This window comes from Quercus suber, unplaced genomic scaffold (assembly GCF_002906115.3).
Source record: "Quercus suber isolate HL8 unplaced genomic scaffold, Cork oak 2.0 scaffold_50, whole genome shotgun sequence".
NCBI classification, from domain to species: Eukaryota; Viridiplantae; Streptophyta; class Magnoliopsida; order Fagales; family Fagaceae; genus Quercus; species Quercus suber.
In genome coordinates this window covers 616,027-627,452 of record NW_027069515.1, presented here as the reverse complement: position 1 = coordinate 627,452, position 11,426 = coordinate 616,027, and the positions used below count along the sequence as shown (strand labels likewise).

The window sequence follows — 11,426 nt, the reverse complement described above, 5'->3', positions numbered from 1 at the left end:
ATGAACTTCAAGTTATATCACATGGATGTGAAGGGTGCTTTCTTAAATGGGTTTTTAAATGAAGAAGTGTTTGTTGAGCAACCAAAGGGATTTCAAGACCCTCACTTTTTAGACCATTTGTTAAGGCTAAAAAAGGCATTATATGGGCTGAAACAAGCACCAAGAGCTTGGTATGATTGCCTCACCACATACCTATTGGATCATGGTTTCAAGAGAGGTTAAGCCAATCGAACTTTGTTTGTCAAAAGAGATGAGAGATCTCTCCTTGTTGCTCAAGTATATGTGGATGACATTGTCTTTGGATCCACAATTGATCACCTAGCTCATGAATTTTCAGAAGAAATGAAATGAGATTTTGAGATGAGCATGGTGGGAGAGCTAAACTACTTCCTAAGGCTTCAAGTGAAACAACAGGAAGATGGGATATTTATCTCTCAAGAGAAATATACCAAAAATCTTGTAAAGAGATTCGGCCTAGACTCTAAGAAACACATTTCCATTCCTATGAGTTCCTCAGCAAAACTGAGTCTTGATGCAGCAAGTGTAGAAGTGGATCCAACACTTTATCGAAGCATGATCGGGAGTCTTCTCTATCTCACTGCTAGCAGACTAGATATCACTTTCAATCTAGGAGTATGTGCTCGATTTCAGGCAGCACCCAAAGAGTCTCACTTGACAGTAGTCAAACGAATTATCCGCTACATAAATGGCACATTTGACTATGGAATTTGGTATTCAAGAGATTCGAAATAGTGCCTAGTTGGATATTCTGATGCTGATTGGGCCAGGTGCATTGATGACAGGAAAAACACTTCCGGTGGTTGTTTTTATCTTGGAAATAACTTGGTGTCATGGATGAGCAAAAAGCAAAATTCAGTTTCTCTATCAATGGTTGAAGCTGAGTACATTGCAGCGGTGAGTTGTTGTGCACAATTATTATGGATGAAGAAACTTCTACATGATTATGGAATTACTCAAGACACTATGTGTGTGTTTTGTGATAATACGAGTGTCATAAATTTGTCAAAAAAATCCAATTCAACACTCGAAATCAAAGTATATCGAGATCAGGTACCATTTCATTCAAGATTTGGTGGAGGAAAAGACTGTGTATTTGGAGTTCATCAACACTAACAACTAGAAGACAGACATATTTACTAAACCTCTTGATGGTCTAAGGTTTAAGTCTTTGTGTAAGACCATTGGTATTGGTATCATTCCTTAAACTCTATCCTTTGTGTGAACCTATTTTGCTCATTGTTGCATACCGGTGTTTAGATCTCACGTGTTTAGTTAGATCATTTCTTTTACTTGTTTTGGTTTGTACCTTTTTTTGTTGATCTTACTTTATTTGGTTTGTTTTTGAGTGTGTTCAAAAAATTCAAAAACCTATAAAAATTGAAAAATCTTCAAAAAGTTTGATCTCTTGTGTTGTGTATATCATGTGAGCTTGATCATTTTTTATCTTTACATCCTTTTTTGAGATCGATACCTGAAATTTTTGATATTTCAATTTGATGACTAAGCCTTTGGCTTTTGGGCATCATACATTTTCATATAAGTCACTTTTCCTTTTTCCTAGTCGAATACTAGTATATGCGACAACTTTTACAACTCATTATCTCTTTTTATTTTGAGATTTACATTTGTTAAGTTCTTTAAGCAAAAACAATAAAAATATAAAAGAGTGGGAAGATATATAGGCACAAGTCTATGCATGTATCAAAACCAACATGACTATTGGCTAATCATTCATGACTATTGACTAATCATTTATGACAAGCTTAAAGATTGATTTACAACAATCACACATAGATGTCAAAATTTTTCTCACAAAAATAGATGTGCATACATAACAAGCTAAGTTATAAATGCACTAAGCCATTTGTACGGAGGTACTAGGCCAAACACACCTGAGATATGTGCTCAAACATATACGATCAAACTTTTTGAATTTTTCATTTTTTATGTGGTTTTGAATTTTTTACTCACACAAAACTTAAACATAAAAGTAAGATAAAAAACTAAACAATGCATATAAAGAAATGCATGATGCACAAATGCATGACAATGAAGCATCTAATGCATAAAGGGTCCTACAAAAATCGAAAGAATTAGATCAAAGACCAAAAGAGCGAAAGCTCAACCATAGGAACCCTTTCTCATTCAAACGGAATGATTGTTTGGAATGAGTGTCTCATGAGAAGTGAGACAAGGGTTGGAAGAATCATAATCGAAGATGCACATAGACAAGGAGTTAAGAGTATTAAATACTTTCTTTAACAACATGTTATTTTTACTCAAAACCAGTTTAACTTTTTTAGCATAACTTTCAAAAAGCTCAAGTTTCTCTTTTCTTTTGATTCTTTTAAAAGCATGAAATTTAGAGCATTGAGGTCTTAGATGACCAAAGGCACCACAATGGTGACAAACAATGTGTTTAGTTCCACTAGGCATTTTAGGAAGGGATCTAGCAACGTGGTTTTGTTCTCTCTTCAACTTATAACATTGAGGTCTTATATGACCAATCACACCACAATGGTGGCAAGCTGGAACAAACTTAGATCCATCCAAAACCTTAGGTTGAAACCTAAATGGAGGCTTTGACTTAACAGTTTTCTCTCTACCTTTTGATTTCATTTATGTGGAGGAATGTACACCGATTTGTCCTTTGAGGTAGAACACACAATAGGCACAAAATCGGGTACCACAACATGATTGCAACAAATATTTTCATCCTTTTTAACAATAGGTTTAGCAATCAAACACTTGACATGCATCTTAAGAGATTTATTTTCACATTTTAGCTCATCAACAAGTTTGTTAGACAGAGCAAGTTTAGCATCCAAGTCCATATTCAAACATTCAAACTCTTTCAACTTTTCAAGAGAATTTTCAGCAAGTTTCTTATATTTTTCAACCAATTTATTGGATTCATTGATCTTAGCAATCAAGTCATCATTTTCACAAAATAACTTGCTTAAATCCTTATTAAACTTCTTAGACTTTTTCTTCATGAGTTTAATGTTAGAAATATCAACAACATTCAAAGATTCATGTAACATAGCATTACATTCATGAAGATTATCACTCATAGAAGCATTTTTACAAACACATGGCATGTTACATTTATCAACATCCAAAACATGCATAGAGACATACAATGCACTATCCATGGCAAATAAACACAAAGGGTCAAGGATCACACTTAGGTATTTAAACTACAATAAGTGTACCCACTCTAATACCAATTGAATGTTCAAAATATGTGTAAAACATCCTTGAATGTTTAGACCCCCAATTTACAAATTACCAATTCAAGCTTATTATCAAACAATGTACATATGAAAAATGAGAATAAGCTAAAACAGAACTAATAAGACAATCTAAACCAAATAAAACCACAACCATAGTAGAAATTAAATGGAAAAGTTTAAGGGAATAGAGATGCAAACACAAAGACAACACAGTGATGTGTTATCGAAGAGGAAATCGAAGTCTTCGGCGTAAAAACTCTCCGCCGCCCTTCAAGCGGTCAATAATCTACTAGAGAATCAAGTTGGAATACATGAATAGCAGAAGACCTCCAAGCCTAATCTATCCAGTGTACCTATGCCTTCCAAGCTTCTTACTCCAACAAGGTTACGCTGAACCTTTGTCTTCTGTAGCTTACCGGATTCCGCTATAGCCCATAGCATCAACCAATATCAATTAGTCCCTTCCTAACTACTTTCCATGGGTATGATGAGAAAATGATTTGGCTAATGTACCTCTCAAGGATGTAACAATGGAGAGGGTGAGAGTAGAGGAATTTGGAGAATCAAATGATGAAGATTGTGGATGAGTTAATCTTGTTTTTCTCTAGGGTTACTCTCTCAAAATTCTCTTTGGAAACTCTCTACATTTCGTGGGTATAAGAGGTATTTATACTAGGGTGAGAATGGAATACGAAGAGTCAATTTTTTCAAAATAGAGTGGACTGGCGACTTGGCCTCACGACTTAACTAGGTCACGAGTTCAAGCCGCGAACTAACTGAATGGCCAGTCTGGACTTTTTATCCTGTAGTGCTCCAGTTGGTGTGATTGTTCAGCTCCTCTGCATGCTCCACCTGTGTGCCACTTTTGGCAACTTGCAAGCCACAAGATGCAGTCACGAGCCACTTGTTAAGTGCACAAACTTGAGCTTTTTTTCAGAGACTCTCACACACTACCCTTACATAATTCCCACCTAAATATAAGGTTTCTAAATGCTGAAATATGAACAAATTTGGCACGGAATAAAGCCAAAAAAATGGTTGATTAAATTCAACCTTACAATGTTCATTTCTATAATTGAGATAGACACTTGACTTAGTACTAGCTGTGTATGACTTGATTGAATTGATCATTAAAACTTCATTCTGGACTAAGGACTATTCCACATTTGATACTCACAAATAACACACAAGACTTATGTTCAACAAATACTTATTTCATTTGCGTGATTATACATGATCAAATGTGATGTGTATGCTCAATTACTTGCTGATCAAACCCAAAAAGATTTTTGAGTATTTTATTTATTTTTTAAAGTGATTTTATACTTTTGTGTTTTAAGTTTTTGTTCAAAACACATTTTTGTGTTGGTTTTCAAAAACTTTTTCATAGGCATTTTCACGAGAATCTCGCAACTAAGCTCTTCCCACAAAAAGAGGTTAAGGAAAAAACTAGAAAACACAAAATTTCAGACAGAGACTTTTGCAACTGTCTCGTGACTATTTCGCGACTAAAGGCTTCCCGCGAAAGGTTTTGTGCTTCAAATGTGTTTTTCACGAGTAATTTTGCGAGTATCTAACCTATGAAAATTGAGTGTTTTCAATTTTATAGAGTTTGTGTGACTGATTTTTAAAAACACTGTTGAGTTCCCTCCTTTGCCTCACTCGAACCTCTCTCAACCCATATTTGATTTTCACTCAAAACCCTCCAATTTCAAGTAAAAATCTCTGCAAAATCTCTTCAAAGGTATGTTTCTTAACATTCTTTTTAGCTTTTCATTTTAGATTATTCAGAATTTGGTTTAGGGTTCTTGAATTGGGGATTTTAAAAAAATGGGTTGGGAACTATGATTTTGGGCAAAAAAAATTCAAAATCTTGATTGGGCTTTGCCCTATTTGAATTGTCTGTATCTGTGTTGGCCCTTTGTGCAATTTGATCTTGTATTTAGGCATATTTTCATCTATTCATGCATTGTTCATTTGTGTAGTGTAGTGTTGCATATCAAGTGTTTGTCAAAATGCTCAAGTGGCATTTTCAAGTTGTTTTGAACTCCGATGAGTTCCAAATTTTGGGTTTACCCTTGATTGAATTTGTTTAACATGTTTTGATCTTTAGGTGTGTGTTTTACACACTTTGACCCACATGTGCCTCACCATGCCTTGCCATGCATCACCTAGGCACACGCTAGGCACACCTCATGCACACTAGTTGCACAGTTGCTATATTTTGCATTTTTGCTAATTTTTACATGGTTTAGCACTTATAGAGTATTGTTTTAACTATGTTGTGTTCTATTTTAAGTCATTGTAATTATGTTTGGACTAACTTGACACTAATCAAGTTTGTGTTTTGTTTTTGTGGTTTTGTACTTGGTTCATTTTGTTGTGTGTTTCCTTGTGCAGATGTCTCCAACCAAACGCACTCTGCTTCCAAGAAATCCTCTAAGCATCCTTGCACGGACTCTGACAACTTCAAGTCCATTGAGGCAGACATGGCTTATGACGATTGCTGCAAATGAGCCATAATCATTATGGAAATAATTGTCAAGATGGAGACTCTTGAGGACAATTGCATTCTTGATGTGTTCAAGGAAAGGACATGGACGAAGCTGCTGAATCCAAGTGGAAATGTGTACTCAGAAATCATCAAAGAGTTCTTTTCAAATGCTAGTGTGGATGGAAACCACATTAATTGTTGGGTGAGACACAAGGAGTTTGTTATTACAAGGGAATCAATCCAAGAATTTCTCGAAGTTCTTCCACCTTCTTAGTAGATTACCGTTCAATATAAGGATCGATTGGACTCTCTTGAGCCAATGGTGAGACTTCTTGGTGGTACACTAAACAAGAAGTCAATGAACACCATTCCATTCAACCTGGAGATGAGGACTCTAGCTTATATCATGATTCATAATCTGTATCTGGTCACCAACTTGACGACATTGTTCGCTCCAAGGACAATTTTCTTATATGACCTCTTCACACATAAAGAGATTGACATTTGTGGACACATCTTCCATCTCCTGACCAAGAGCATTGAAAAAAGGAACTCTAGAACTATCATGCCATTCCCCACTCTCATCATGGGCCTCATTGCAAAGACAAAGCTCAAACTTCTAAGCGATCTCACAATTGTACAAAGAGACTATCCCATTGGTGCCAACACTGTGACTAGAAGCAAAGCTTACATCATCGGATCCAAGACCGACGTCTCACAAATACCTAGGGATCATGTTAAGAGGAGATTGAAGAGGAGATTGACAAATTCACCTCAGCACCAGAAAGTTCTGCTCAACCATCCTCTCAAGCACAAGACAAGGACCCAATCGTCTTGATCGCCTCATTGCTAGGGTAGAGCAGATGTATACCATGCTTGACTCTCATGTGCAGCACACCGCGGACCAGTTTGCATACATCTAGGGGCAGATTACTACACTATCTTCACAGATTGAGGATATGTCGATGGAGCAGGGATCCGATTCAGAATTCGAGCAATTCTAGCCTCTTTGGCCATTCTGGTTAAAAAGGGGGAGAAAATTTTGAGGGGGAGTATGCACAGTTGAGGAGAGCAAAGCATAGTTATAGTTATTGGTTTATTGTTGCCGGATTACCATTTTTATGTTTGGCTTAAACTTTATTAGTCTTTATAACTCTTGGATAGTTTTTATTGCTTTCCTTTAAAGTTTAAGTACATTGGTTTTATTTTCAGATTAATATTATGTACTTGTGTTTCTTTCATTGCTTTGTAGCATTGTTTTAGTACTTTTAGATGCTACTAAACTATCTTAAGTACCACACACTTGTACCCTAGTAGGATTTTGTACCTTGATGCAAATACTTCTTGCATTTTGCATTGGTTGTTTGTTGGACATGCAATTGATCATTGTGATTGGTCTTTATTGCATTGCGTGTCTGGATGAGCATTTACTAGCTAAATGTTCATTGTATTCATTCTTTAATGATTGTTCTTGTATGATCAAGATAAGCTTAACTGCTTTATAGTGTTTATTACATTGATCGCACTTTACTTGCGTATATAAGTACCATGTATTCAACTTGTCATAAGCTTAATGAAAGTTTTGTTTGTGTGTGAGTGTTTCAGGTTACAAGTACATACATAAAGTGCTTTATAGCTTCTAGATTAGGTGTGAGTGAGTTTTGTTACTATTCCCAAACTCACGTTTAAGTCTAGAGTCTATTTTAGGGGTTTTGTCACGGAATAGCCAAAAGGGGAGATTGTAAAGTTGTAATTTACAACTAGTTTATATTGGCTTTAATTTCGTGCCAAATTTGATTGTAATTATGTTCAATCTTATGTACACTGTATTTTATGTGAGATTTATTTGTAAGGGTTGTGTGTGAGAGAGAGAGTGTGAAGACTCAAGGCAATTGAAGACTAAAGCTATTTTCGTAGGTAGCTCGCGAGTAAGCTTCCCACAAAGTGATGCATGTGCCCAGCACATGACTGGGATACGAAGAGTCAAGACAAGAAGGAAACAACTAGTTTTCGCAAGTGTCTCACGGGTAAGGCCTTCCTGTGAGATACCCGCCAAACATTCTGTTGTGTTGAGCTATCATATCTAATACACATTATCTATACCTACACTATATATACCCCTATTACCCACAGATGTTAAGGAGTGCTTCTGAGAGAAAACCCTAGCCACAAATCTTGAGAGTTAGAGATTGTTATACCCACATTTCTCTACATAATCCATTACGGTTTTTCCTCAACTCCTACCTCTCCATTTCCATACCCTTGAGAGGTTGATAGCCCAAACACTTACCACACCCATTTTGACTGTCAAGTGAGGTTTTGGTGCTACTGGGAAGCATTGGAAGAAGCCAGGCTTTGGTGGATGCCATAGGGCATATTGCGGGATTTGGAGAGCTAGACAAGACACGATTCCGAGAGGCCTTGTTGGAGTAGGAGTTTGGAGGGCTTAGGTGCATTGGGTAGATTAGGCTTGGAGGGTCTCTTGCTATTCATGTATCCCAACTGATTGTCTAGTGGATCGATTTCCACTTGGAGGGCGGCTGAGAGGTTTTTCGCCAAATTTTTCGGTTTCCTCTTCGATAACACATAGGCGTGTTATCTTGGGTTTGCATTCTTCTTCCCTACACTTTTAGCTTTCATTTTACTGCTTTGTTTTAATGAATATGGCTTAGAGTAGTTATTTTGTTTGTTCGCTTGCATTTACTCTTTTCCACACTTAGTATAAGTAAGAGTAAAATCAACCGAGCCGTAATCATTAATTTGGGGGTCTAAACAGCTCTTGTGTTTTTAACACATTTTCAAGCTTTCAATAATAAAAGTGTTTGGAACATACACCCACACCAACAGGTGTTACTACTCCTTTAGGGGGCATTTGGTTCACTCTGATCTGCCATTGATGTGATGCATATTACGATGATGTGACATTAAAATTTTTGTTTTATTTTACTTTTTCTAAAAATACCATAAATTAAAATTACAAAATATATCACATCATCTTAATCTCATCACCTTCCTAAAATATCTAATGCTGTATTTATGTATCGAGATTATATTAATGTAAGATTACAATAACATAATTGTGCGGATAGAGAATACTAGTCCATTCTCGTGTTACCGGTCCATTCCCTAAAGGACCTCGGTTTGTCTCAACACTAGATCAAGCCTAGTTAGGCCCAGCCAAAAACTTAAACCGCGTATCCCCCCAACGTGATATGAACAAGGAATAATGCCCTGGAGGAATTTGCCCATCAAGCAATAATCAGTGTTTAGTACAAGTTTCAAGGATGTCATTTCAGCAGCAGGTGGTGGGTCCCATCTAGTTCGAAATATAGGGTAGAGGGATCCACTGATGTGGGAAAAAAATCCTTAGTATGACTACCCCACTAAGGGGGGATTTTAAATAGACAAGTAGAGGCAAGATGAGGGGGGTGGGAAAATTTCAAGGAAGTGAAACACGAGAGAAGTAAGGAAACACACACCTAGGAGATTAGGGAATCTTGCTTGGATTCTAGGGTAGGTGCTCAACCATCTAAATCATCATCTCGGCTAGGTTAGGATAAAGAGAATTTAGGGTTTAGATGATAGTTTGAATCCATTAGTAACCTTTAGAGTCATTTCTAGGACCTCCCATTGTGGGATAAGTCCAACCCAGAGTACAAATAAATTATGGGGTTCAGGCCCAAAAGCCAAACCGGTTATTACCAAGGAAAACATTGAAACTTGGGAAAAAGATTTGGGGGGTAAAAAGAAGGAGATGGGGAAGGCTGAGCAAGTAGCCTATAGGATGGGGAAAAATGGAACCAAGTTAGAACTTTATGCTCAACTTAAGAAGGCCTGTCGAGGGTTCTACCAGCAAGTTTGGGCTGAGGCTCTGAGTGCAGCCAAAGTGAGTCCTTCTTCGGAGTTGAGGAATCTAGAGAGGATCGGTTTTCCTCCTACACTAAGAACCAAGGATGTTTGCTCATCTACTCTAATGACTGGCTTATCTACTCTAGCTCTTCGACCTCCAACTCAAGGTGGGCAAAGGGGGGTGAGGTCAAGAAGGAGGCTGAGAAATAGGGGTTAGGAAGATAGAATTAAGCTATTTTTGTTATAGGAATTACATCCCTACAACTTGCTTTCCTTGTAATACCCCTTGAATTGTAATTCCCCATTTAAAGATTAACAATAACTACTTTTCCTTTTTACATGATGTATATATACGACTTTTTGGGGGGGGGGGGGGGGGGGGGTGGTTTAGTAGTTGCCAAGGAATAACCTGCCAAGGCTATCATAAATATCTTAAAGGGCTAGAAACTATTCTAATTCCTAGGTCTTTATAAGCAGTTTAAACAAATCGAAGGTTGTCTTAACTTTATAAAAATAATTTAAACAAGGTAGGTGACCCGAGGAGTTGAACTTTCCGAGGTGATGCTTTACCCTTTTGTGTAATTAAGAATTAATTTTCCCAAGGCAGGTGACTCGAGGAGTCAAACCTAGTCGAGCTTTGGTTTAACCCTTTTGCTTAGTCAAAATTAATCTACCCAAGGGAGGTAACCGAAGGAGTCAAACCTAGTCAAGATTTTGTTTAACCCTTTAGCTTAATTAAGAATTAATTTAACTAAGGCAGGTAACTTGAGGAGTTAAACCTAGCCGAGGTTTTGTTTAATCCTTTATATTTTTATCAAAAGTTTATAGAATGGCTAGTCCTTGCTATTTTAGATCTGATTTTAAATCATAATAGGCTTAGTAATAGTAACACATCAAGAGAGAGGAAATTTAAACCAGAAATAGCATGAATAACATCAGTTCTTCTTGTTAATAATAATATCTACACAGGTTATTTACATTCCATGGTCGAGGGAGTGGGTTTTCGTCTAAGTCCTTCAAGCGATAAGCCCCAGTTTGCCACTAATGTGACCCAATAGGGCCCTTCCTAGTTAGGACCCAGCTTCCCCTATGCAGGGTTCTTCATGTTTCCTATGTCTTTTCTCAGGACTAGGTTCCTAGGCACGAAAGTTCTTGTCTTGATGCCCCTATCATACCCTTGACTGAGTTTTTGCTGGTAATGAGCCAACTTGATGATGGCAACTTCCCTCATTTTTTCAATCATATCCAGACTAGTAGAGATGAGTTACTCATTTTTGTTAGGCACTATAGCTCCTTTGGATTCCAAGGTGGGTGCAAATTGTTGATTACCTTTATCTGGTCAAGGTTAACTTCTATTCCTTGGTAGGTAATCATATAACCCATGAACTTCCCAAATCCTATCTCAAAGGAACACTTAGAAGCATTAAAATGCAGCTTGTACTTCCTCATGACTAAGAAGACCTTGTCCAAATCTGCCAAATGCTTAGATACCTCCTTACTGTTTACCACCAAGTCATCTATATAGGCCACCACATTTTTCCCTAACTAAACTTCGAACATTCTGGTTACCATCCTTTGATAAGTAGATCTAGCATTCTTTAAACCGAATGGCATCACTCGATAATGATAATTCTCGGTTGGTATGAGCAAAGCAATCTTTTCATGGTCAGGCAATGCTAATAGGATTTGATGATAGCCTTGGAAAGCATCTAGTAAGTTCATCCGAGGATGGCCGAAGATTGCACTGACAAGCTAATCAATCCTCAGGATTGGGAAATGATCTTTAGGGCAGGCTTTATTATGGTCGATGAAATCCACACAAACTC

At 37.2% G+C, this 11,426-nt stretch overlaps 1 protein-coding gene across 1 annotated transcript; it reads left to right on the top strand.

Moving 5' to 3' along the window:
• Positions 1-366: 366 nt before the first annotated feature.
• On the top strand, positions 367-5,780 carry LOC136066881 (uncharacterized mitochondrial protein AtMg00810-like). Its single transcript, XM_065771894.1, has 3 exons — positions 367-731; positions 789-915; positions 5,658-5,780. The coding sequence occupies exons 1-3, from the start codon at positions 367-369 to the stop codon at positions 5,778-5,780; spliced, it is 615 nt and encodes a 204-aa protein (XP_065627966.1).
• The last annotated feature ends 5,646 nt before the right edge of the window (positions 5,781-11,426 follow it).